This window comes from Sciurus carolinensis, chromosome 13 (genome assembly GCF_902686445.1).
Source record: "Sciurus carolinensis chromosome 13, mSciCar1.2, whole genome shotgun sequence".
Lineage (NCBI taxonomy): Eukaryota > Metazoa > Chordata > Mammalia > Rodentia > Sciuridae > Sciurus > Sciurus carolinensis.
Window position 1 is genome coordinate 88712818 of NC_062225.1, and position 27995 is coordinate 88740812.

A 27995-nucleotide genomic window follows, 5' to 3' on the forward strand; every position below is an offset into this window, starting at 1 on the left:
ATCTTGGTTGTAGAAAAAAACTTATGCATGCTTTTTCCTTAAAAATTTAAAGTAGTATAATTTTTTGGATACTGGCTGCACCTTATTTTCCCTCTTCAATAAACAGATTTAATAAATCAGAAGTCAACCTAGAAAGTTAAAAATTGGCTAAATACAGCTTACTGGCTAGCAGTTATTAATTCCTAATTGAGTGCCAGCTGTGTACCCAGCCTGTTCTGAGTATTTGGGAAACCAGAGAAACCTCATAAATGACTTTTTCTTTAAGCTTATAAAGAATATACAGGATCCAAAATTTATGTGTAAATTAAAATAATATAGACTGCTATTTACATAAATAATTAATGTGAGCTGAATCATAAAAGATGCTAAGAAGAGATGCTACCAAATCTCTGACTACATGAAACAAGAGTAAACTCTCCACATTGCACTTGACTTCCTGGGATAATGGCAACTGTTTCTCCTGTTTTCCATCTTGGCAGAAGCCACTATTTGCTGACCTTCAAGGAGTATATAGTATTTTCATGCTGTTTGGAAACAGAGCAGGATTTGTAGGCAGCTGCGAACGTCATGCCTTCTAGTTGTCTATTTCTGGACAGTTTGTCAAGTGGATGAGTGACTTGTCTCTGATGATGGACTACTAAGGAATTTGAAAAGGCTATCTGTTTTTCATATGTGAGAGAATTATTGCTTAATTAGATGTGTGATTTTGGGAAGAATTACTTAAGTGATTTTTATCTATTTTTGAAAATGTGGTTTTTAGATCACTGTGAAGAACATACCTTATACTTCTCTTGAAATAGTCTATACCATTAATTGATTGTTTTATTTCAGTTTTTCCTATAGGTTTTATTATAAAGAATTATTAATTTGAAGTTTGATTCAGCTTACCTTCAGTTATTTAATTTAGAATGGGTTTAATCTTTAGTCATTCTATCAACTGTAACTTCATCACATTAATGAGGAAGTTCATTCATTGTAAATGAGTCCAGGGTTCAGTTATCATTTAAATGAACTGAACCTCCTAATAATCCTAATGACTCAAGAAAATTACTATATCTTCACAAACTTGAAATATGCCCCCTGCCATTTTTTGGTACCTGTCTGGTTACTTATATTGTCATTTCATGATCAGAAATAACTGTTAGTAATAGGCTATTTGAAAACATTAATTTTCTGATTATGGCATAAATCATGTTTTCTAGGATATGCTATTACTTGGACTTTCTTTTTTAGAATTCAATGACTGCACTTATTGTGGCAGTGAAAGGAGGCTACACACAGTCAGTAAAAGAAATTCTGAAGAGGAATCCAAATGTAAATTTAACAGATAAAGATGGAAATACAGCCTTAATGATTGCATCAAAGGAGGGGCATACAGAGATTGTACAGGACCTGCTTGATGCCGGAACATATGTAAATATACCTGACAGGGTAGGTTACCCATTTCAGGTTTGTCTATACTGGTAAAGTGGGTGGAAGATTACCTAACTGCTGCTTCTCCCCTTTCAGATTCTTTATTCATGATATACATTTGTTTAAAGATAAGTTTCTTTCTACCTTGAAACTAATAAATTAAAAACCATTAATTTTTTTTTTGAAGAATGTCCTTTTTTATTTTTGTCAATTTTGTTATTGAAAATGTCACATGTACAATTAGTCTGTAACTGTTCTTGATGTATATCACTGTGGATATTTTTCACAGATGATGTTATTCATTATCCCAGGGCTTAAAGTACCATCTTTACAGTTAAGATTTTCAAAATTATTTCTCTTGCCCTGATTTCTTGTCTCAGTTCACACTTACATACCCAACTTCATCTGGAATCTTTGTCAGTTCACCTCAATGTAAATCTGCTTTCTCAGAAAGGTCTTCAGCTACTCCATCCAAAGTAACTATCCAGTCACTTTCTGTCACCTTACCCTAATGTGTTTGTATAGCACCTACCTTATTTTTTGTTCATTGTGTGTCATTTTTCTCTGCTAGACTAAATTTGCCCAGGGTTGGGACCTTGTGTGTCTTATTTCCCAGGGCCTAGAATGGTCCATGTCACATTGTAAACAGTGAAGTCTTTATAATCATTTGTTAATGTACTACTTCTCACTTGTGTTAATGCTGATATTCTCAAGTAAAATCTGCCTGCCTTTAGTTTCTTCCTACTGTTAATGTAGCAGTTAAGAAACCACACCATCGTGTTAAACTTAATAATCCTCGAGGATGCTGTCTTGACTTAACAGCACATTGGGGCTTGCTCAGAATTGAATCAAGCCGTAGCTCTTGGTCTCATCCAACCCAGAAACCTAAAACTGATTTATAATCAGTAATAAATAACAAGATATTTGTGTCCATTGCCAAAACAGTATTTGAATTAGTGGGAAAATGGGATTAAAAATACCTGTTGTTTGGTTAATGTAACTTCAGGACAAAGAAATGTGCTCATAAAGTAGTCACCTTGTTTGAGTTTTGTGCTAGGAGATGAAGCAGTCTCGTCTACTGGCCTGTTACTGCCCAATTGTTGATATAGTCATGGATTCTGACTGAGGACCAGATTTACCACTTTATTAAGTGTGTCTCTTGAACCACTGATAGTATTAGCTCTACAAAATCCCTTTTCTAGAATCTATGACTTTTTTCATATGGCATTATACCAAGGAATTTTTTTTATCATATAATTTCCAAATGTTCATTTAGTTCATTGACAGCCCCAGTGTTATTTTATTTAACATTTTGCAAATTACTTTTAGAGAGACTAGATTCTTGTTCTTGGTACTTTTCTTTCTAAATTTTTGTTAAGAAATTTCACAAGTTCTTGTTTGAGGCATAACTCTGAGGACTGTTAATATCAGATACTATTATTTATTAATTCAGAAGTTTCCCTTATTTAGAAGTAGATTTTTTCCAAGAAATATTTGAAACAAATCTATCATATTAACAAATGAGTAACCTTAGCTTCAGAACTGTTATTTGTTCTCAACAAATAACCTTGTGTTTTGTCTTTTTAGAGTGGGGATACTGTACTGATTGGTGCTGTCAGAGGTGGTCATGTTGAAATCGTTCGTGCACTTCTCCAAAAATATGCTGATATAGATATTAGAGGACAGGTATGTGTGATTATAGTGCAGTTTTTATCTCAGGCATAATTAGTTGTATATACTGACTGATCATGTTATTCTTCTAATTTTCTTATGGGACTGAAAACTTGTAAACCGTAATACATTTAATGGGTAATATACTATTGTTATTACATTTCACTGCCATTATTATAAAGTTTCTGAATTAATGTCAAGTTATATTCAGATCGAAGGCAAGCAAAAGCTCATGTTTTTAGAATATACTGGTTTTACTAACAAAAATTTATTTGATTCTGAAATGAATAGCTTGTGGTACAGAGACATTGGCATTTGAATATCTGGTACTATTTTTTGTTTTAAAGTGTTTTTCCTGTTTCGTTTTCTTCATTCATATACTGTTGTTCTTTCATTTGTGTTTTGTTTTCTCTTCTTTCCCATTCTGCTCACCTCTTTAGGACCACTTTGCTTCAGGTGGTCAGAACTCATAGAGCTACAAAGGCTATTAATTTTTGATAGGAACTAGGAATTTTGCTCAGTGGTAGAGTACTTACCTTCAGTGTGCAAGGCCTGGGTTCCGTGTCCAGCACAGGGGAAAAAAAAATCTAGATTTTATAAAAGCCTTGCCCAAACTTATGAACATATCTAATACTTCAAGAACTTGAGAGTTAGGAAATTTTGTCTTGGTAGCCTGTTTTGAACAGTCTGCCTTTCTGCCCTGTTTTTTCTTTTTGGTACTGGGGATTGAATCCAGGGGTAGTCTACCACTGTACTGCATCTTCAACCCTTTTTATTTTTTTCTTTTGAGACAGGTTCTTGCTAAGTTTCTTAGAGCCTTGCTAAGTTGCTGAGGCTGGCCTCGAACTTATGATCCTCCTGCCTCAGCCTTCCGGCACATGCCGGGATTATAGGTATGCACCACCACACCTGGCAGTTTTTCTTATATGTAGCCAAAAATCTCCTGTATCCAACGTCTTTTTTTTTTTTGAAATCAATAACTATTATGCCTCATGCTTCAGGGAAATTAACATGGGACCCTGACATTTAAGAAACAAGTATTTTAATTTGGGTGGCTTTAGTTTATTTTTATATTTTCATATAAACATAAAAAGTGAAGTGACAAGATGATATATGATTGATTGATTGTCTAAGGAAAGGTTCAAATATGGGAGTCTTGAGGTAGGAAAAGAGAATATTAAAGAAGAAAGTTTTCAAAAAATGTAGAATTTGAGTTAAATTTGAAGATGAGTTTGATTTTAATAAAAAAGAAAAAAAAGGAAGGCTGGGTATTTTATGCAAAGGCCATGGAAAAAGTATGAGAAAATGCAAAAGTTAAAGATTATTCCATAGCTAGTGAATAAATCTGTTTAACACTGAGGTGGTGGGGTGTTGGGGTAGAAGAGAGGGACGGAAATGGAAAGGAAGTAGGGGCAGAGGTTTGAGAGCAGCACTAAGGAAGTTGGGCAGCTAGTGATTATTTTTTAGAATGAGAACTCTTTTGGGGATATTTTGGAAGAAGTCATTATCTTCTGAATTAAGTAATATTTTTATGAAAAGATGGTTTCTAGATCATCTGTTTTAGTTTTGCCAAACTACTTTGTGTCTGTCAATCCTGTTTTCCTGTTTTAATCAGTGTTTCTTTTCTAGCTCTTTCCTGTTCTGTGTGGATCGATTTTCTGTTTTTGATTTAGATAGGATGTTAAGGGATATAATCAAGATAATATAGGTTGAAGGGAAGGCAGAGATTAAGAAAGCTAAAGATGGTAATTCTGTGTGTTTGTAAAGTATGTCCTTAGGCATTTTCTTAGGAAAACTGGGCAGGTATACTCATTTCATATTACAGATGAAAATCTGTGGGTCAGAATATTTAGATGACTTGTCCTAGGTTATTGAGCTTTCAGGTATTGATGACTTCTAACCCCTTGCATGCTCTTGAAATCTGATTGCATTACAAAAGTATAATTTATTAATTATGTGGGATTGCTACTTTTAAGTCAAGTAATATTTTCCTAGGCTTCTTCCATGAAGAATTTCTCACAAGTAAATCCCAGATAGAAAGAGGATTAATATTATTTTCCACCATGCCACCTATTGGAATGGTTTCTGGCAGAAATGTTAATGATATTTTATATTTACAAATAGCAGTTTTTAACATTGTATCTTATATAAAGTGATTATTGATTTTTTTTTCTTTTTTTTTACTTATGTAGGACAATAAAACTGCTCTGTATTGGGCTGTTGAAAAGGGAAATGCAACAATGGTGAGAGATATCTTACAGTGCAATCCTGATACTGAAATATGCACAAAGGTATGAATAGCATTTCTATTCTGTTAGCAGTACTAATGCTGAATATTAGTACTGCTTACTTTTTTTTCCCAATAATTGTGTTTGATTTTAGTATTACTGATTTTACTCTATGTTAAATTGAACAGTAACTTTGTATCCTTTTGGGAGTTCTATATTCACAACAAAATACAGTGTGTAATTTGTTACTTTTCAGAAAGTACTGTCAACTATTCATCAATTATGGATGGATCATTTCTCCCAAATTCTTTTAGGCTCCTGTTTGGAATATGGAACACATTTTCTTTTAAAGACCATTGGGAGTGGTTGTTGGTTCCTCACATCAGCCATTTAGCCTATTTTACTCAAAACACAAAGAATACAAAGCTAAATGTGACTCTGGTGATTATATAGCCATATATGTAATAGTTTTCCATGGGGAAAATATATTTGGAATTCTGGATTGAACTGGTGAAAATTCTTAATGAATAAAGCAAAATTATGGTGTCGTCTATAAGACCATCCTATTTCATCCGCTAGACCTGGACTAGCATATTTCTAAATCAGTGATGGTTACTTTAGTTCCCTGGGGGAGAGTATGACCTGGGATATCCGCTGCTTTGTGGTTCGCTCCTTGATCATCTTTTTTCTTTTTCTTCTGGAACCACGTCAGCTACTGTGACTGTGGCTTCTGACCAGGTTTTTGTTTTTCCTATTTTAGTACTGCATTGTAGTCTCTTGTTTTGTTTCATTTGACTCTGAAGGCTACCATGAACTCTTTAAAGGTTTTCCCAAGGCAAGCTGCTTCATTCAAATGTTTTTCCCTCTTATGTAAAGGTCCTTGGATTCTCATATGTTTCTGAAAAGACTCTAGACACTGAACATTGGCAGACTGGACTGTGGGTTGGTTGGTGGAGGAGAGGCTGCCTGAGAGGTCAGCTGTAGAGCCTGGGGACCTGACCAGAGCAGCCACTGCAACAGGTGTGGTTTGGGAGCAGGAGAGTGCAGCCCATATTCGGCTAAGTGATGCAGAGTTATTTCAGTACCAATGTGTGGTTGTGAGAGGAAATGCACTTTTTTTTTATTAGTTTTAAACTATATTTTCCTGAGAACATTTTAAATATAGACCGTTACCAATGTCAGATATTTCTCAACATCTACATTTGTATGATGTTAAACACTTAGAAGTAAACTGTGAACCTGATAAACTTCCTTGTCTGTGCCCACAGGATGGTGAAACACCGCTGATAAAAGCCACCAAGATGAGGAATATTGAAGTGGTAGAGCTTCTGCTAGATAAAGGAGCCAAGGTGTCTGCTGTGGATAAGGTAAAGCGTTTGTGCAGAGGCGTACTTCCTCGAGGGCCCCTGGTAGACTGACCTTTGGTCTGGGGGACTCGCGGGAGTCTGATTTGATTGTGTGTAGGTGAGATGCCCTGCTGGGGTGTCTGTGCTGAGGAGTGGGCCGGCTTGGCATGCTGTTGGGGAAGCTGCTTCAGATTTTCCTTCTGTGGCTCATACCAGTGTGGGTGCTACCCTTGACCACTGTACACGGAGGACAGTATCACGGATAAAGCATGTTGCAGAGGGAAGAATCCAAAGGGGCTGAGAGAATAGACACCCAAAGCTTATTGGCATTAACATTCACTAATAGGAGATGGAATGTTCTGCTATGTGTCCTTACTATAATCTTTTTGTAGAGTTTTTATGTTTTTCATAATGAAAGCACTCCAAATTGCTTAAGATTTTAGCTTATATAGAAACTATTCCTGGTTTTAGTTTGCTTTCATTGCAAACAGGTTTAGAATGGTAGGTGTATTCATGTTTTCCTTGCCTTTTCAGAAATTTTATGTGTAGTGGAAGTACTCTAGCTTTTTACCTTCTCACAGGTTCAGAGATGAGGAGAGGAGTTGAGTGGGGAAATGAAGAGGGTGAAATCTGGTTCAGATGTGTTTAATTTGAGGATTGATAAGACATTCAGGAAGCTGTGGCCACTTGGCATTGGGAAGTGAGGGACTAGAATGTGGGCAAGAAATTTAGTCTGGGAAGGGACATTGGGTAGGTAGTTCCCAGAACACAGGAGGTGCGTGGGAGTGACACAGATAATCAGTGTGAAGTATCATGGAGGCCAAGGTCTGAATTCACCTCTTCTATGCTGAGTGTCATCATAGTTTATTCTGTTGTGCTTGTTTGTCTAGTCTCTTTCTTTTATAACATTAGCTGTTTAAGGCTACAACTGTCTTGTTTTCCAACTTCATTTTCTTGAAAGTACCCAGCATAAAAAGTACTCTACAATAGTGAGCTCAGTGCTGCATTTAGATCATAGGAAGGGAATCTAGAGAGGAAGTAGGCCTGAGAAAGAAGAGGAAGAATCAAGATGAGGTTGTGCCATGGTGGCCACAGGAAGAATGCCGAAGGTCATAGAGTGACCAGGTAGATGAGAACTGGGAATTTAAGTTTTGGGTCATTAGTTGTTGGCAAGAGGTATTTGTGGAATAATAAATAGAAGAGTGTTTTGCAAAACGAAGAGGTTTTTTGTTTTTGTTTTTTTTTTTTTTAACAGCAGGTTTTCTTAGTATTGTATGTGACCGCTAACATGATTGGATTCTAATCAGGGAAGAAGGTAGGTCGATGTTAGGGAAAGTGAAAGGTGAGGAGAGTGGAAGAGATTATAGGGGTCAGAGAAAGGCAGATTGACTCAGGACTCAGAGGTGGAGAATGTAGAGTAATGGAATTTAAGGACAGGAGATTGACCAAAGGTCACAGCTGATAAAAGAAAGCTATGACATGAACTACAGATTAGTTGAGGATGGTGATTGACGTCCTTGGGGAGAGGGATGGCCTTCTTTCTAGAGGGCTACAGCAGAAATAGTTTCTGAGAAAATCTAGTTAAGGAACTTTATCTAGTTAAGGAACTAGATAAAGAAACTGTGGGAAAGATGGAGATAAAAATTCCTATTATATACTCTGTGAAAATTATGAAAAGTTCAGACTTTCTGTAATTTTGTAGAAGCATAAAAATCGTTATCTATTTGTAATAGAATGAAAATGTGAAAGGTCAGTTTTCTTGTTGCTATTTTATAGAAAGGAGATACTCCCTTGCATATTGCTATTCGAGGAAGAAGTCGGAAACTGGCAGAACTTCTTTTAAGAAATCCCAAAGATGGGCGGTTACTTTATAGGCCCAACAAAGCTGGTGAGACTCCTTACAACATCGACTGTAGTCATCAGAAGAGCATTTTAACTCAGATATTTGGAGCCAGTAAGTATTGGGTTTTGTACCTGACAAAACTTTTAAATAAAGAATGTTCATTTAAAAAGTAGGAAAAATAAAAGAAGCTAACTTTTCCAAGTGTCATTTAACTGGAAAATTTAAAGTTAAAAAGTTATTATTTTGCTAAGAAAAGTAGTCCTTCCTATTTAAAATTATTTTGCATTGTGTTGTAGCATTCTAAGTTAAGTACATTGAGTCCTCAGTCAGTTTTTAAGACTTCTGAAAATCCAGCTTATTTTTCCCCATTGTTCCTCCAGGTTTACTTTGTGCTTTTATGAAATGTGCTGTTATCTGAGGAAGCCTGAGCATTTACAGTTCTCTTTCTTTGTTTTGCCCACAAAAGCCATGCTCTATTCCTGTGAATATTCTGTTCTTAATAAAATCATCTCTCTCCTTCAAAGTTTGTTTCGTGTCCACTCTCTCCTTCTCTATGACTTTCTATGATCTGCCTAACTAGATAAAATTTTTGCCTCATATTTGTGTTTATATTTCCTTATTTTTCAGCACTGGGCATTGAACCCAGGGGCTCCAAGCACTCTACCACTGAGCTACACCCCAGCCCTTTTTATTTTTTATTTTGAGACAGGGTGTCACTAAGTTGCTTTAGGTTCTTGCTAAATTGCTGAAGCTTGTTTTGGACTTGCAATCCTCCTGCCTCAGCCTCCGGAGCCATTGGAATTACAGGCATGCACCACCATGCCTGGCCTAAAATAGCTTTTGATTGAAAATGATACACATGAGAATGTAATCATTAATATATGATGTTTTGAAATATGGAATAATTTTCTACTAAAATTTTTTAAAAATGTTAGTTCCAGAAACCAACAGGAGATAGTATAATCCTATCATTTTCCTGTTTGACTTCTTACTCATATCTTGCTTTATAATTCTAATGTGTTATGCATTTTGGTGTTTCAAAATATTTGTCTAATTACAATAATAATACATAGTCATTAAATTTGAAAAATGAAGACATGAATTTAGCAGAAAAAGCAAATTCCCCATTTTCTTCTACCTTCCAACTTGTAATTATTTGAATAATCCTCCAGTCTTTTCTTTACATTTATGAAGTAAAGCCGGGTGTTGTGGCTGTAATCCCAGCTATCTGGGAGGTGAGAAGGAGGGTCACAAGTGTGAGGCCAGCTTGGGCAACTTAGTGAGACGTTGTCTCAGAATAAAAAATAAAAAAGGCTATAGGTGTTAACTCAGTGGTAGAGGGCCCCTGAGTTCAGTCACTAGTACTTCCAAAAAAAAAAAAAAAAAAAAAGTATAAAACGTTTTATACTGTGTGTGTAACTTTAAAAAACAAACAGGAATGAAATCAGATCATGATATGTTAGAAAAGTTTTTAATAATGAACTATCATAATTTAATTATTGTATAATCTTTCATCATAGAACTCTAATAATATATTCAATTCTATATTGATGAATATTTGGTGGTTTTGCTGTTACCAACTAGTACTACAGTGAACAACTTGTACACATACCCATTGACTTTTAATTTTAATATTTTCTTCTCTTCCTCGTTCTAAGGATTGAACCCAGGGCCTCACACATGATAGGCAACTGTTCTACTATTGGGCTACTTCCCTGACCCTTTTTTCTTAATTGGATTTTTTTAATTTGTTCTTTTTAGATGTACATGATAATAGAGTGTATTTTGACACACACACACACACACACACACACACACACACATTCACACGTGGAGTATAACTTATTCTAATTAGATCCCATTCTTCTGGTTGGACATCATGTGGAGTTACACTGGTGGTATATTCATATATGAACATAGGAAAGTTATGTCCAATTCCTTTTTTTCTAATTCTGTTTTGAGATGGGGTTTCAATAAGTTGCCCAGGGTAGCCTCAAACTTTTGATTCTCCGGCTTCAGTTACTATAGTTATAAGCATGTGCCACCAGCCCGGCTAGGATTATTTTCTTTCTTTTTTTTTGAAGTGGGTACTAGGACTTGAACCCAGAAGCTCTTTATCACTGAACTGCATCTCCAATCCTTTTTTTAAATTTTGAGGCAGGGTCTTACTAAGTGACTTAGGTCCTAAGTTGTTGAGTCTGGCCTCAAACTTACAATCCTCCTGCCTTGACCTCCTGAATCACATCACCGGGATTATAGGTGTACTCCTGACCTATTTTATGTTTTTATTATCATTTTACTGACTCTAAATGCACGTTATTCCACATTTTAACATGTATGAGGTTGGAATGTATTTTATAAGTGATGGATAAGAAAGTATTGTTACAATTTGGTAGGTATTTTTTCTTCGATGTTCATAAAAATGATGTATCTTTTATCTGTAGGTAGCTTAAATTCCATGTAATATGGTATTTACCTAAGAGTTTCTGGACCTATTTTTATATAGGTCTAGACATTTTACAATAAATTTTTCTCTCTAATAAACAATAAATGAAAATTGATGCTTCCTTCAACAGGTAATACCACTGTTTAATGTAAGGGTCTGGTGTGTTTCTAATTATAGGACACTTATCCCCTACTGAAACAGACGGTGACATGCTTGGCTATGATTTATATAGCAGTGCCCTGGCAGATATTCTCAGTGAACCTACCATGCAGCCACCTATTTGTGTGGGGTTATATGCCCAGTGGGGAAGTGGAAAATCTTTCTTACTCAAGAAACTAGAAGGTAAAATTCATGTATAAAGTCTGTTTGTTTAACAAGGTTTTCTCTAGAGTAAAGAAAAAGAGCTCTGTGTATGGGTAAAATGGTTTGCTAACATGAATTTTTTAGGGTTTTACTCCCTTCTCTTTGGTCCTGCCCATGGTCCTTGGCATTTTCTTTGTAAAACAGATCCAGGGCTGTGCTAACATTAGGTCATACCCTTGGTGCAGGCTCCTCAGGCCCTTCACATTGTTGTCAGCTTGCAACTCTGCTGCACTCTGCTGCATTTGGGAGGCCCGTGACGTTTTTGAAAAAATCAGAAGACCATACATTTTTTTCTGACGTGGTCCCTTTGTGAGGAGCTTCCTACACAGCTAACCCCCACATGCAACACACGCACCTTTTGCTTGGCAAAACTGTAGTTATTTTTCAAAGACAGGTTTCAGTATTGCCTGTAAAGATTGCTCCAAGTTTTATGGGAAAAACAGCTTATATGATGTACATTTGGGTTCCATACACCTTTAAGAACTGTGATTCCCGAGTGTGATTAGAGGTAAAGAGTTGGGATCAGAGAAGAATGCTGGTGATATATAGTTTGAAGGCACAGAATATTATTTTTACTTTTGCATATGCAAATAGTACATTAGTGCTTGTGTAATGCAAACCACAAAAATACCAATAAAATCTTGACAGATGGGACTGTGTGGAAAAGGGTTTTGTGCATCCTCAGTGTGAAGCAGGACAGTGGGTAAGACAGGTAAGTGAGCCCCTGGGAAATGAGGTTCTATGTTTATGGAATGAGATCATTGGTTAAAATGATCAAGAACAGCATTCTATCTGGGGACTCAGTGCCTAAGAAAAGTTTATCTTGGAAATGTGAAAATTGAAAATCAAGCTTAAAGTTGTGTTTCTTGAAAAAGGAATAAAGTTGTTGTATTAATTTCTCTTTCAGATGAGATGAAGACTTTTGCAGGACAACAGATCGAACCCCTTTTTCAGTTTTCATGGCTTATAGTATTTATTACAGTGCTACTTTGTGGAGGGGTTGGCTTACTGTTTGCTTTTACAGTTGACCCAAATCTTGGAATAGCAGTGTCATTGAGCTTCCTGGCTCTCTTATACATATTCTTCAGTAAGTCTTTACTGTTTATCTTTTTCAAAAATGCAGAAAGCACAAAACTAATTGTTTTAACTTAAAATATTATGTGTATCTGTCTCTTAAAACCTATACGTGAATTTCATAATTGAAAAAATTGATCTTTTTTCCTGTATTTTAAATTGGCCTGGAGAAACATTGTTTACAACATGGCTGGAGTAGCTTTAAAAACTAGTGTACTACTTGTTAATATTAAAGCAGGGCTCTTGGTTTATTACACTTACTCTCATACATATTAATGACACATTTATGTCTTTTCTGAAGACAAAGCTTCAAGCCATCACTAGCATCCACTTAAGCATTTTGACCATCACCATAATTTTTTTTTTTCTATAAGCAGAGTAAGAAAAAATATAAGGGCTGGGGATGTTGCTTAGTGGTAGAGTACTTGCCTAGCATGTATAAGTCAAGAGTTCGATTTCCCATGCTGAAAACCAAAATCTCTGATCTGGGAGTGCCTTCTATTGAAAGAGAGGAAGAAGATCCACCTTTGGAAGAACTGGCAGCTTCAACACTTGCAAACAGTGATAAACTCAAAGTTGTTTACATTTGAATCTGAACTGTAAGCATATCTCTCTTTAAGACATTATCTTTCTGATTATAATTATTAGGTCATGTTTTAGTCAGTTTCATTCCCATTTTTCATACATCTTCTGTTTATTAGGAGTTGGGTGTAATTTGAGGAATTCTTTGAGGAGTAGTTAGGAAATAGTATGGGGCCATAATAAGTTAAGTAAGCTTAGCTATCATTACTTCATTATTGACTATTTGGTGAAAAGAAACTGCCTGGCTAATGATTGTTTTTCAATAATTTTTTTAAAACCGTGAATTTCAGTTGTCATTTACTTTGGTGGACGAAGGGAAGGAGAAAGCTGGAATTGGGCCTGGGTCCTCAGTACCAGATTGGCAAGACACATTGGGTATTTGGAACTCCTCTTCAAATTGATGTTTGTGAACCCACCTGAACTGCCAGAGCAAACTACGAAAGCTTTACCTGTGAGGTGGGTCAGTCCCTTTGACAGAAGTAACCTTTATTAGATTAAGTAAAATAAATAAATAAAAAATCAAAAATTAATAAAGTTTATAATGTTCAGTACCTTGAACCTTTTATATGAACAAAGTAAAAACAAAAACATGCCCTAGGACTGGGGATATAGCTCAGATGGTAGAGTGCTTGCCTAGCAAGCACAAGGCCCTGGGTTCAATCCCCAGCATTGCAAAAAAAGAAGAAAAAATAAAAAATAAAAAAGAACATGCCCTGGTCAAATGCATTTAGGAAACACTTTACAGTCTGTATCTCTCTTGTGTATTGAATCATGTTTCCATAAAGAAACCTGTTTAACTTTGGCCACATTTTATTTGTGCATAAACCTTTCCTCCCTTTCATCACCTGTTACCATCTTTTGGTGCACACGCTGAAGGGAGCATTGGATTGAGGATGGAGTCCTGGCATCAGAAGCTCCAGGTGGAGATCCGACACCTCCTTCAATAAGTGTGAAACCCAGCTTGCTTCTCTGAGAAGCTCGCTCCTCAGCTCTGTCTAACCTTATTATATCAAACAGGAAATATATGAGAAAATAGAAAAACATTTGAAAAACATTTAAGCCAAGGAATAGAGGAAAGATATAGGGCTCTTGATGAAAATAAAATGGACTAAAAGGGGGAAAAAACCTTATGAAGTTAAAAGAAATTCAATAAGCATTAGTGAAAAAAAAGGGAGGGGAGGAGGTGAGGGGTAGGAAAGATAGTAGAATAAATTGAATATTATTACCCTATGTGCATATATGATTACACAGCTGGTATAAATCCACATCATGTACAACCAGAAGAATGAGAAATTACACTCCATTTATGTATGATGTGTCAAAATGCCTTCAACTGTCATGTATAACTAATTAGAACAAATAAAAAATTAGTGAATTATAAGTACATTTAAAGATTAAGAATTTTTAAGTTAATACAATAAAATATGTGTAATTTTAAGATAAATATAGACCAAATCAAATGAAACATTCAAACTATGAATATGAGGGAGAAAAATAAAAGTGAAAGCTTACCAGTACTGTGAGATCTTTGTACCCTTGGATAAATTCAACCAACCATGTTTTAAAAAATACCTGTGCTAAAAATGTACAGACTTTTTTCTTGTCATTATTCCCTAAACAACATAGTATAATAGTCATTTGCAAATCATTTGCATTATATTAAGTATTTCACATAATATATAGATGACTAAAGTATATGGAAGGATGTGTATAGGTTATATGCAAACACTGCTATGCCATTTTATATAAGGGCCTTGAGCTATCCTGGAATGGTCCCCCATACGTGCTGAAGGACTACTGTAGCTAGCAGATAGGATCAAGTATCAAGAAAAGATTAAGAAATGAGAAATTTAGAAAAAGATCAAAGGAAAATACAATAGGATAAAATACTTGGGGAATTATTTTAATAGATAAAAGGGAAAATACTTTAATGAGAATTTTTTAATATATATTTTTTAGTTGTAGGTGGATGCAGTATTTTCTTTTTATGTGGTGCCAAGTCGATACCAGTGCCTCATGCATGCTAGGCGAGCGGCTATCACTGAGCCACAACCCCAGCCCTAATGAGAATATTTTTAAAACTTTGAACAATTAAAATAGCATCAGTCAAGACCGTACAGTATAGTATAATGTGATCCCAAATTGTATTTTGAAAGCAATGCTTATCTACTGGATTGAGATGAATTTAATTTAGAGATGGAAGGAGAGCAAGAAACTAATATAGAAATAATTATTTGGAGACTCAAGATTCAAATAATTCAGTTATTTTGAAGACCAATTGTGAAAAGAATGTTTTATAACTATTTCTAAATCCTTGCTAGATGTCAGAACTGTAAATAAAATGAGATGCTTGAAAATCTTGAGTTTTCAAATGGGTTTGAAATACTTAATGACTCTAAGGAATATATTTTGTTGTTCTTATCTCTTTGGTTGGCATTAGAAAACTTGCTTTGTGCAGCTCTTTGGCTGCATTCTGACATGGAGTGCAGTGAGCTCTGCTGAGGTGTCTGGTATTCCTCATCCAAGCTCCGTCGTTGCTGTTTCCCTTGTGTCCTTGAGTTACTTCACGTAATTCTCCTATATTTAACTTTCATTCCTTGTACCCCTAAGAGAAGTATGTAAAATGTTGAGAGCAGAAGATACCTACTTACAGGTTATTCCCTCTTCAGAATTTTAAAAGCAATATTTTGAAAGGAACATTAAAAAAAAAAAAAAATAAAGGATATAGAGCTTGACGTGAGTTAAATTCTTTGTTGCTTTAGACAGCTAAGTTGTGTTTCGTTTGATCTTTTTCCCAAGGTTTTTGTTTACAGATTACAATAGGCTCTCCAGTGTAGGTGGAGAAACTTCTTTGGCTGAGATGATCGCAACCCTCTCAGATGCTTGTGAAAGAGAGTTTGGCTTTTTGGCAACCAGGCTTTTTCGCGTATTCAAGACTGAAGATGCTCAGGGTAGGGTTCCCGTCCTTCTTTGTTCATGTCTAGGGCTTTAAGATGGGATGACTGTTCAGTTTATTTCATGAAAACTTGGATTGAACACCAGAGTCATCTGTGCTGTGACTGTAAAGGTCAGGTTTTTCTAGAGACTTGATATGCTAATAATTGTTAAAACCATTTCTTGTATTACAGGTAAAAAGAAATGGAAGAAAACCTGTTGTCTCCCATCTTTTGTCATCTTCCTTTTTATCTTTGGCTGCATTATTGCTGGGATCACTCTGCTGGCTATATTCAGAGTTGACCCAAAACACATGACAGTGAATGCTGTCCTCATATCAACTGCATCTGTGGTGGGGCTGGCCTTTGTGCTTAACTGCCGTACATGGTGGCAAGTGTTGGACTCTCTACTGAATTCTCAAAGAAAACGCCTTCATAATGCTGCCTCCAAATTGCACAAATTGAAAAGTGAAGGATTCATGAAAGTAAGCCCTCTTTTATTGTTAGAAAAAATTGTAACATGAATGTGATACTACTACTGTGATTGTTTGGGCTTTAGGGAGTATTATCTTTAAATGTCGCATTTAGTTTTTTTACTTATTTATCCAAGACTATTTTTTTAAAGCAGTTTTAAGGTTTACAGGGAAATCAAGAGGAAAATACAGTTATTCCATGTGTCCCTCACCCCACATGTGCACTGCCTCTTCTTTCACTCCTGTCTCCACCAGGTGGTACATTGTTACAATTGATGAACCTACATTGACCCATCATAGTCACCCTGCCTGTAGTGTATTTGAGGGTTTGCTTTTGGTGTTTACATTCTATGGATTTGGACAAATGTGTGATAATGTGTAGTATCATACAGAGTATTTCCACTGCCAATAAAAGCTTTGGGATCCACCTGTTCATCTCTCTGTCCACCTAACACTGGCAACCACTGATCTTTATACTGTCTCTATGGTTCTGCCTTCTTCAGAATGTCATATCCTTGGTATCAGACAGTATGTAGCCTCTTCAGATTGTTTTTCTCACCTAGCAATATGTATCTATGTGCCCTTCTGTCTTTTCAGGGCTTGAAAGCTCATTTCCTTTAGCACGGAATAATATTTCATTGCCCAGATGTACCATAGTTGATTTATTCATTCACCTATGGAAAGACATCTTTGTTGCTTCAAATTTTAGCAGTTAAGAGTAAAGCTGGGCAGGTGTGGTGGTGCACGCCTGTAATCCCAGTGGCTTGGGAGTCTGAGGCAGGAGGATAGCGAGTTCAGAACCAGCTTCAGCAACTTAGCAAGACCCTAAGCACCTCAGTGAGACCCTGTCTCTAAATAAAGTACAAAAAAGGCTGGGAATGTGGCTCAGTGGTTAAGCACCTCTGAGTTCAATCCCTGGTACCAAAAAAAAAAAAAAAAAGAGTAAAGCTACTGCTTTAAGTATCTGTGTGCACATTTCTGTATAGATATGTCTTTAGCTTCTTTGGGTAAATAGTATTCTGGATTTTGACCCTTCTAGAAGAGAGAGATGTAGTGGCATATCATTATTTGAATTTGCATTTCCCTGATGACATATGCTGTGTCGCTTCCTTTCCTATGCATATTTGCCATCTGTAAAATCTTTGATTAAGTGTCTGTTGCAGTCTGCAGGATAAGACATAACTAAGACATATCCAAAACATTCCTTGCTTTGACACCTGTACTCTCTGAAATTAATATAGCTACTTCCTTCCATCTCTTGTATCATTGCTGTCTTTAGTTCCACACATGTACATGCACATGTACAACTACATACACATACATAGACCTATGTGCACAACTCTACACACATACACATATACATCTACACACACACACACACACACACACACACACACACACACACATACTAGGAGTAGTGGCTTCCAAGGTGCTTTCATGCTGAGCCATAAACCAGAAGTTACTGCATTTACTTGTAGTTTTATTATGTTTTCCTGTGGAAGCATGAATTTAGAGTGAAAAATAGTATGTTTTTATAAAGTAGATTTTTATAGGCTATTCAAAGGAGTTAGCAGATTATTTCACAGGTGGTAGTTACTACTAGAGCTTTGTAATCATATTTGTTTTAAAAAATAGCAAATTGAATCACCAAAACATAAAATAGGACCATACTTTTCCTGCTAAAAGGGACTCTCTAGAATTCTATAGCCACTTCCTTTGGCCAAAGTCAAACATGCCATCAGGAAGCCAACAATAGTGTGGAACTCAGTAATCAATCAGTGGATATTTTGGATTTGCATTCAAATCTGCCTTTGGCACCACAGCCTGTGGCTTTGGCAAGTCAGTCGCTCAACCCGGTCCTTTTCTGTTTGTTCATCTGCTCATTTCTGTGACTCTGGAAACAGAGACAGTGTTCTGCAATACCCCTGCACTCACCCCTGCCGCCCACGGTTGTCCTTCAAGTGACTGTGACCATGTCAACCTCCTAGTGTCATTCTGAAGGTGAAGTCGGCTCTAAGTTTTGTGCAGTCACTGGCTACACTGTGAAGTATTTGCTACGGTTTCTAGTGGAACTGAACCCCTGGTAACAGCAAAGACTTTGCCTCTCTTTTCCTCCTACTGGATGATTTTCTATCATGTTTTTCAAGAAATGTACTCAACCTTCTCATGCCTTCAGTGCTTTCTGGAAACTGTCCTTTGTGCAGGTTCTGAAGTGTGAAGTGGAGTTGATGGCCAGAATGGCTAAAACCATCGACAGCTTCACTCAGAATCAGACAAGGCTGGTGGTCATCATTGATGGACTCGACGCCTGTGAGCAGGACAAAGTCCTTCAGATGCTGGACACGGTACGTTTCAACTGCCTTGAAGCTTGTCACTGACAGCTGTAGTGTGGTAGTAGGGGATATGTGACTTCACGAAAATGTGCTTGTTATTGGAGTTGTACTGTTTTCTCCCCCGATTTTTCCTTTGAAAACAACCATGCTTTATGCAGAGACATAGCAAGAGTAAATGTTTCATTGTGAAGTCATTTACATAATTTTAACATAAAGGCAGTTTGAAAAAAAAAAAAAACCACAAAAGTATCTCTTAAGTCCAGAGTGTGACCCCCCATATTTTCTTTGCAAATACTTACAATTAGGTTCTGAGAAAATGTAAGGAACCTGCAGAATGTGCACTTTTTTTGAAGGAGGGACACATTGCAGACATTCTGTAAGGTGTGTTATAAACAGCAGCAGTATAACTGAGCAGGGACTAGTGTGCCTGGGACCTTGCATGTTCACAAATATTTCTCACCTGTGTTGATCTCATCTCCTTTGTAGACTGCAGGTGCCTCAGTGGAGAACAGTGTTGCTTTCTTTGCAGGTTTTGTTGCTGTCAGATGGTGACAAACCCAGATGAAGCCATTAGTAAAATTTTTTTTCATGGAGAATGCATTGTGATGAAAAATGAATTCTGTTTTATAGCCACGAAAGGAAAGCACAGATTTTGAAAAGATATGTTATTATTTGGGGTAACTTAAACTTTGTCACAACTGTACGTTTCTTCTACTGCAGGTCCGAGTTCTGTTTTCAAAAGGCCCTTTCATTGCCATTTTTGCAAGTGATCCACATATTATCATAAAGGCCATTAACCAGAACCTCAGTAGTGTGCTTCGAGACTCAAACATAAATGGGCATGACTATATGCGCAATATAGTTCACTTGCCAGTTTTCCTGAATAGTCGTGGACTTAGCAATGCAAGAAAGTTTCTTGTAACTTCAACAGCAAATGGTGACATTCCATGCTCAGATACTACAGGTAAAGATCAAGCTCCTAAAGTGTTTGAGTTTTATAGTTTTTTATGATGACTCTCTTTTTACCTTGAAAATATTATTAGTATTTCATACCTTTGTAATAGAGTGCGAATGGTACTGTCTTGATTCATTATTTCAGGGATCCAGGAGGAAGCTGACAGAAGAGTTTCACAAAACAGCCTTGGGGAGATGACAAAACTTGGTAGCAAGACAGCCCTCAATAGACGGGTAAGATGCCATTCGTTTACTAGGTTTATTAATTAATTAATTATCCTTATAGCAATCAGGATGGAACCCGGGTCCTTGCACATGCTAGGCAAGCACTCCCAGTCCAGTTTGTTATTAGCTCTGTGTGTATTGCTGTTGTTCAGATAAGATTAGAGATGTCACCTCAACTATCTGTTGTAAGTGTTACATCGAACTCTTCAACTGAACATTAGACATATTGTTGATTTTCTTTTACTTGCAGTCTCTCAGGGAGTGTCTGTACCTACAACCCTGGCAGCCTTAAATGGGAGGAGACCTTCTTCTCTCCCAGCCCAATCTCAGCCCAAGTACTGACCCAGATCCTAAGCCATTGAATAGAAATCTCAGAGTGAGATTTTTTAAAGCACACCTAATGATTTCACCTGCCTTATTCCTTGCTTAGCTGGCTGAGATGTTCCTTTTGCTACCGCAGGTGTAGGGGAGAAAGGTTTGTAGTGAGAGAAAACTCCCGACCTTGTCTTCCAGCCTGCCTTCCTCTTCCTGAGGTTTACAGAATGTGCTTGCTCCTTTTCTGTACCCAAACGAGTCCATGCCCTTCCCTTCCACCTTGTGTTTCTCTTCCGACACTTTGGTTATCCCTGTCCACCTGCATCTTGTTTGTGTGGAGCAGGACCTGTGTGTTCCATGGCCATCTACATATGTCAAGTCAGGAAGATGTCTTTCTGCAGGAAATTGTGTTAGCTACTTAGGGCCAGCTAACTTGATCTGGCATTGTCCTTGTCTTTTTTCTGGTTTGCTACCATTAAATTTGGACATTTGACTTTTTTTTTTTTTCTAATGTGTCTTTGGTGATATTTTGATCTATTGATTTTATGCCTCTACCCTTCCTGGTTATGGATGGGAGTTAATATGACAAATGACAATTGAGAGCACTAAATTCAGAGGGGCCTGTGATTGTCTTTTGAATGGCTGTCCTGGGAGTTGGAATCTTGGTCACCCTGTGTTTGCATTCACTGTTGTCTTGCATCAGGACCTTAGATGAAGGAGGACACATGCCTGTGTGCCTGTTCCCCTTATGAGATGGAGCTCCTTAGTGCACCCCACCCCGTCGAGTGCCTTTCATTCCAGTGGAGGTGTAAGGATAGTTAGGGTACCCTGACTGTGAGTCCTTGAAAACAGGGGCATAAGCACTTTATTATTATGTGCTTCCTGGAATACTGAGCTAGAATGCAATTCTCTTCACAGGATTCTGTTTCCTAATAATCTTAAAAGCATTGAGCTTTCTGTAGTTGTACAACCGTAAACCACAGGACCTGTGAAGCCAGACTGTAGCGTGTGATGCAGTTGTTACTAATACAACTTCATAACCACTCTGCAAAATTTCTCCTCGGGGATGGTAATAATAATACTTTAATTAGCACATAATCTTCCTCTTTGACTAAAGTAGTACATTTTGCTATTGTCATAAACATATATTAACTTCTCAAAAAGCCCTGTGTTCTCAGACCGGAAGTGTGGGGTTCACTCTGACCAATGCTATTCTGTTTCAGGACACTTATCGAAGAAGGCAGATGCAGAGGACCATCACTCGGCAGATGTCCTTTGATCTCACAAAATTGCTGGTTACCGAAGACTGGTTCAGTGACATCAGTCCCCAGACCATGAGAAGATTACTTAATATCGTGTCTGTGACAGGTGACTTTTGTTTCTTACTGTCTCTGACAGATAATAAACTTTAAAATTAACAAAGTAGTTTCAATTGAGAAGCAAAGGCATGTGTTGGACTTATATTTTTACATTGCTGAGTACCAGCTTTGTTCATTTTAAATGGATCTGATGAAGTCAGTTGAAATGAAAATTGGTCATTAGTTGTACACTTATTTCTTTGCTTTTTTAAGAAATTTGTTCTAATTAGTTATACATGACAGAATGCACTTTGACACATCATACATAGATGGAGTATAATTTCTTGCTCTTCTGGTTGTACGTGATGTGGAATCTCACCAGTTGTATAGTTATATATGTATATAGGGTAATAATATCTGATTCATTCTACTATCCTTCCTACCCCATACTCCCACCCCTCTACTAAAGTAACTCCATTCTGCCCTAGCCCCTACCCCCACCCGCTTGTTGTGAATTAGCATCTGTATATCAGTAAAAACATTCAGCCTTTGGTGTTTTGAGATTGGCTTATTTCACTTAGCACGATATTCTCCAGCTCCATCCATTTACCTTCATGCCATAATTTCCTTCTTCTTTAAAGCTGAATAACACATTTTCTTTATCCATTCATCTGTTAAAGGTCACCTAGGTTGGTTCCATAGTTTAGCTATTGTGAGTTGAGCTGCTATAAACATTGATGTGACTGCATCTCTGTATATCCTGATTTTGAGTCCTTTGGGTATAAACCGAGGAATGGGATAGCGGATCAAATGGTGGTTCCATTCCAAGTTTTCTGAGGAATCTCCATTCTGCTTTCCATAGTGGCTGCACCAATTTGCATTCCTACCAGCAGTGTGTGAGCGTACCTTTTTCTCCACATTCTTGCCAACATTTATTGTTGTTTGTATTCTTGATAATTGCCATTCTGACTGGGGTGAGATGAAATCTTACATGATTTTAAAAATTATTTATTTCATTTGTGGTTTAATTTTTTCCTGTGTATAAAGATAATTTTATGCTAATGTATAGAATTGAGTATACTTATAATACAAAATGTTAAAATTTAGATTTTATATACTGCTGTACTGTTTTTGTTTTCATATAATATTTGAATAAGAGGTAGTGACAGCAAAATTGAAGATTATTGCCCTGTGATTAAATTCTTTGCATGGAATTCTGCTCTCTATTGTGTTAAGACTTAATTACAATCAGCATTAGGGCAGTCATGTAAATATTTGTAATTCGGTTTATAAAATATATCTTTTACTTTGATGATATAAATTGCTATTTTGTACTATTCACTAATGTTGACTGAGAGTTAAACTGCAATTGTGTTTTACACTATAGTTGAGGTTCATGCTGAGAACTGCCTTACAGGTGAGGCTCTGGGGCTGGGAGTGCAGCTCAGCAGGAGAGGGCTCGCCTAGCATACCAAAACCCTGAGGTCAATCCCCAGCACAGCAAAACACAAAAATCAAGTGAGGTTGCCTGACATATTATAATACTTTTGATCATTAAATCTCTTTAAATGAGGTCTCGACCTCACTAGGTTATGTTTAACAATAGGACTGTTTCATTATATTATCAATAGCATTTATGTATTCATTTAACAAATATAAGGTAAGTCTACCTTATGCCAGTATTGGTCCAGTTGTTTCAGAGATTGTGCAGTCGGCATGACAAAGTCCCTGCCCTGCGTGGGAAGACTGGAAGATTCCACGTCACTGCTTGTAAGGATAAGTGCCATGAAAACAGGGCGGTGAAGTGGAGATTGCTGTCCCATCAACACACGAATAGAGTGGTTCTCCCTCCCCAGGAAGAGCTTTTCTTCCCTTTCCCTCTGCCTCTAGCTCCTGCCCCATTCTCTGCAAAACTCTGCAAAAGAGTTGACTGTTCCTGGACCTCATGTTATTCGTCCTCTAAGCCTACTCCAGTACTCTTTGCTCTTAGAACTTGAGCAAAATTGCATTTTTGAGGTGGCTTCCATGTGACAAGTCCAGTGGCCAGGTCTCAGTCCTCATTATTTGACCCTTCTGGCTTCCAGAGTGTTGCACACGCTGGGTAGTCCCTCTCCCACATGGGGTAATCTTCCTTTCTCCTTACTGGTAGCATCGGATGCCCTTGGCCATAGTGCTTGGAGCTTTCTTTTCTATCTCGAGCAACTCCTTTAGTGTATCCCCTTTTGTCCTGATTTTGTTGTTGTTGTTTTTGTTTTGGTACCAGGGATTGAACTCAGGGGCACTAGACCACTGAGCCACATCCCCAGTCCTCTTTTGTATTTTATTTAGAGACAGGGTCTCACTGAGTTGCTTAGCATCTTTCTGTTACTGAGTCTGACTTTGAACTCATGATCCTCCTGCCTCAGCCTCCTGAGCAACTGGGATTGATTACAGGCGTGCGCCACTGTGTCCAACTTCTCTTGAAGTTTTAAATACCATCTGTAGGCCTGAGACTCTTAAGTGTGTAAAAGCAAACATCTGAGTCCTTACAGTTTCTTACGAGGTCCTTTATGATCTGTCTGTCTCTCTCCTCTCTGACCTCATCTCCTCCTTCTCTCCCCCTTTATCTCTTGCTGATTTCTTTTGTTGATCTAGAAAATGCCAGCAATGTTCCCACTTAAGGGCTTCCCAGTTTTGTTTTAAAGGAACAAAAATTGTACTGATTATTGTTTAGATAAGTGCATACTGGGTTTTCTTCCTTCTTTTAAAATCTTGGCTTAAATGTCAGCTTTTCCGTGAGATCTTCCTGTACTGTCTTATACAGAATGACCTCCCCCTTCTTTACGCTCCTTGCTTTATCCCTTTCCTGCTTGATTTTACTCTGTCTTCTAATAGACCCTATCATTTATTCTATTTTGACCCATCTCTCCTCAGTAGAATGTAAAACCCACATGGCAAGAATTTTTGTCTCTCTCATTTATTGCTGTTTCCTTAAAACCCACAATAACTGGACACTGTTGTGAATGAATAAGAGACCTTAATGAAGGGAAAACCAGGTTTGACATGTTTCTTAAGAAAAGCTTCCTAAGCAGGAGGAGGAACAAGTGAAAAGGCCCTGAGCTAGGGCTCCGGGAACAGCTGAAGGCCACAGTGCTGGGAGATTGGGAGCAAAGGAGAAAGTAGTGGAAGCAATGTCAGAGAGACCTAGTCCCAAAATCTGTGGGAAGGGCTTCGGATAATATTTAGACATTTTGGGGCACTCTAAAGAGGCCTGAAATTATTAATATCATTTAACAATTTGATACTGAGATTTGCATTTTAAAAATACTGATCTTTGTGTATTTCAGAATAGAAACAAAACCATATCTTAATAAAAGCATCTAATGCCATTGGTTTAATTGCTTAAAATTAAAAGTATAATAACAAGAACTTACAGTTTAAATCTTTGTATTTTATTGGAATTTTTTATTTTCATGATGAATTTTACACTTAATGGGGTAGAATTAGTTAGAATTGTTTAAGGAAATACATTTTGTTGGGATGGGCAGGACAAGGCAGAGGACCTGGGTTGGAGTCCTGGGCCTTGTTCCTTAGCCTCTTGAAGACTCCATTCCCATTTATGTAAAAATGTGTGCTGTCTGCTAACACTGTGCAAATAGTTGTTGCTCTTAGAAAAGACTGACAATAGACGGGCTAATACCAGAAAAGAATTTGGGATTTTAGTAGATAGATATTGGTAAGTATTTAGTTGAGTGGTTTCCTATTTAAAAAGCATGTTTTATTTTGTCCAGTGTGCTTTATTTTATGGGTTATATTGGAGGATAAAATTAAAAATAATTTTAAATACCTTCACTGAACAAAAATTTCTCTTGCTGTAGCTTTATTTCTTAACTAATTACAAGATAGATATAGTCTTCAGGAAGAACACTTGTTTTTTCTACTCATACTTTTACAATAGCTTTACAGTTTTGTGTGTGACCGGTTAGCTCCTTTGCAGCTCAGTACGTGCCGTTCCCTGGGCTTCTCCTCTGCCCTCCCGCAGTGGACTCGCTCTGCTCTTCCCTCAGAGCTAGGCCTGGAGGCTCTCCTGCGGAGGCCTGCCCTCGGCTGCTGCGTTTTTGGATTTCTTGGTGCCGTGTTTGGTTTCTCTGCAGCAGTGTGCATGCATCCCTTGGTTTGTAATGGATTTTTCTCTTCTTCCTCTTGCCCAGCATAATCTTGAGTTCTCTTAGAATGGAGGCCTCAGTCATATGTCTCTGTCATCAGTAACTAATATACTCAGTGAGTGAATTTTAAAAACTCAGTAAAGAAACTGTGGTTATGTTGAGGATCAAATCCAATCATCAGGGGATGGAGTTTTTACATACATTGCTGTAACCTATCAGTGCAGTTCACTTCTAAATGGTTTTCACGTGTTTTTTTTCAGTTCAGAAGTTTTAGATGAAATATATTAACAGTGTTGCAGGTATATTTTAACTCTTTGCTTTTTGTTGCCTGTTTTTTTATAAACATTTAATTCTTTGATAACCTTTTATTGAGAGTAGATCTCCCCATCTCCTGTTACAATTCTGTACTTTTTTTGTTTGATTTATTGTCTGTTCTACTGAGTGTAGGCTTCATGAAGTTTGGGAGCAAATCTGTTTTGTTAAGCATTTTATTCCCAGCACTAGTTTATCACTGATTATGAAATTCCTGGGTTTCCATAGCTCCCAAATGCTTATGGCTCACAAGCTACAGAACATAATGACCCTGTTGCTGTTCTGGCAGACCAAACCCCACCTTTCAGGGGAAAAGAGTTCAGGGATGGAAATGTAGTTTGCATGCCTAAGCAGATTTGCTGAAGGAATGAGGATTTGGAGAAACGGAAGAATTGGATGGTGGGGTGTTATATATCTATTAGCAGCAGGAAGAGGGATACTTAATATTTGAACCAAAGCAAATAGGTATCTTAGTCCAAACTAAACTGATGATAATGAAGTAAATTTGATAATGTCTTTAAATTAAAAAACAAAAATATCAGCAATTCAGAATCCTTACCAAATCAAGGTGAAACCAACAGTGCAATGAAGGGAGGTACTGGTTGTGAAAGTTTGAGGATTGCTGCCGTCCACCTGTAAGCTGCCACTGGTAGAATACTGCATTAGAGTCCTCTGAAAACCCCAGTGATAGGCAGGGTGGTTTTAGTAGATACATAAATAACAGATTTTAGAAACAACTCAGTTTGTTAGGTCCCTTATATAGGCTGCCCTTGGTACATAAAAATCAAAGTGTTTGGGGTTGCACATTCAGCCATGATAAAAATGGACCTGTGTTTTTGGATCAGTAGGATCTTAACTGATGGTACTTTAGGGGATGGGACTGCCATGGATGAATTGATGTTCTACTGTGTGTTTGTAGGAAGCATTGAGACTCTGATACATAACTTGAAAGGTTTTTGCCTGCCTGTGTGTGATCAAAGATGTGTATTTCCCTAATATCAAACCAAACAAAAAAATTTTAGAATTAAATGGAATCATGCATAAATCTCTATCTTTAAAATCTGAATTTTAGAAACTATAAATACTAGATATGATTTAAAAGTTTTAAGTTATTTGTGAATAAGCTAAGTGTTTTACTTAACATAATATTACACATCTATTAATTTTTAAATGTTTCTGTGTTCCTTAAAGGGCGATTACTGAGAGCCAATCAGATTAGTTTCAATTGGGATAGGCTTGCTAGCTGGATCAACCTTACTGAGCAGTGGCCATATCGAACTTCATGGCTCATATTGTATTTGGAAGAGACTGAAGGTGTTCCAGATCAAATGACATTAAAAACCATCTATGAAAGGTACCTTGTTTGAATTCTTTGTATTTAACTTTCTCTTAGGTTGAATTTTTAGAATAAAATAAAACATACATAAATCATGTATAAAATGTGTACTTCTGAATTCAACTCCTCTTTCTTATTAATCCCCTTATAATTTTGGAGTGGTATTAGCAAAGGTATATATTCTTGTATGTAAAATTTACATCTTTATTTGGACTTTTTCTTCCTTTTGCAGGTATGTGAAGTTTTAAGTGTTACCAGTTTCTTAACAAATTCACAAATAAAGACACAATGCTTTTTGTTACCAAAGCACTTCAGTACCTTTAAAAGCTTTAATTCCTATTCCTATTCTATAAAAACTATCTGTTTAGAAAAAAGATATTACAAAAGAACTATACAGTTTGATAAAATTGGGTTAATTGAAACTATTGTTTTGAAAATATAAATGAAATATTAAATCTAACAAAATATTTAGTATATATTTCATATATTAAAACTTTTAAGATTTCAGGTAATTTTTATTCCCTTAAAGTATAGTCTGCATAGGGTTTTCCTAATTTTCCAATCTCTATTGTTATACATATATCTTATTAAATGTTTTCTAGGTAAATAACTGGTTTACCTAGAATTTTAGAAGGTGGTTGTTGTATTCATTTGCAGATTTGAGCTGTTCAAGGTTTTGCTGTTTAATGTATGCAGTTCGATCAG

The 27995-nt window shown here is 36.9% G+C and overlaps 1 protein-coding gene across 9 annotated transcripts in view; it reads left to right on the forward strand.

Annotated features, from left to right (window-relative positions):
• The window catches only part of Kidins220 (kinase D interacting substrate 220), a 101358-nt gene that overhangs the window by 27109 nt on the left and 46254 nt on the right, over positions 1–27995 (forward strand). For all 9 annotated transcript variants that reach the window (XM_047521970.1, XM_047521961.1, XM_047521963.1 and 6 more), the window contains exons 8-22: positions 1234–1431; positions 3001–3099; positions 5277–5375; positions 6581–6679; positions 8435–8612; positions 11125–11289; positions 12218–12397; positions 13257–13422; positions 15766–15917; positions 16095–16384; positions 18577–18717; positions 19426–19669; positions 19805–19893; positions 21423–21567; positions 27146–27308. In XM_047521970.1, the coding sequence (XP_047377926.1) occupies positions 1234–1431; positions 3001–3099; positions 5277–5375; positions 6581–6679; positions 8435–8612; positions 11125–11289; positions 12218–12397; positions 13257–13422; positions 15766–15917; positions 16095–16384; positions 18577–18717; positions 19426–19669; positions 19805–19893; positions 21423–21567; positions 27146–27308 (2408 nt within the window). The remainder of the gene's footprint in view (positions 1–1233; positions 1432–3000; positions 3100–5276; positions 5376–6580; positions 6680–8434; positions 8613–11124; positions 11290–12217; positions 12398–13256; positions 13423–15765; positions 15918–16094; positions 16385–18576; positions 18718–19425; positions 19670–19804; positions 19894–21422; positions 21568–27145; positions 27309–27995) is intronic.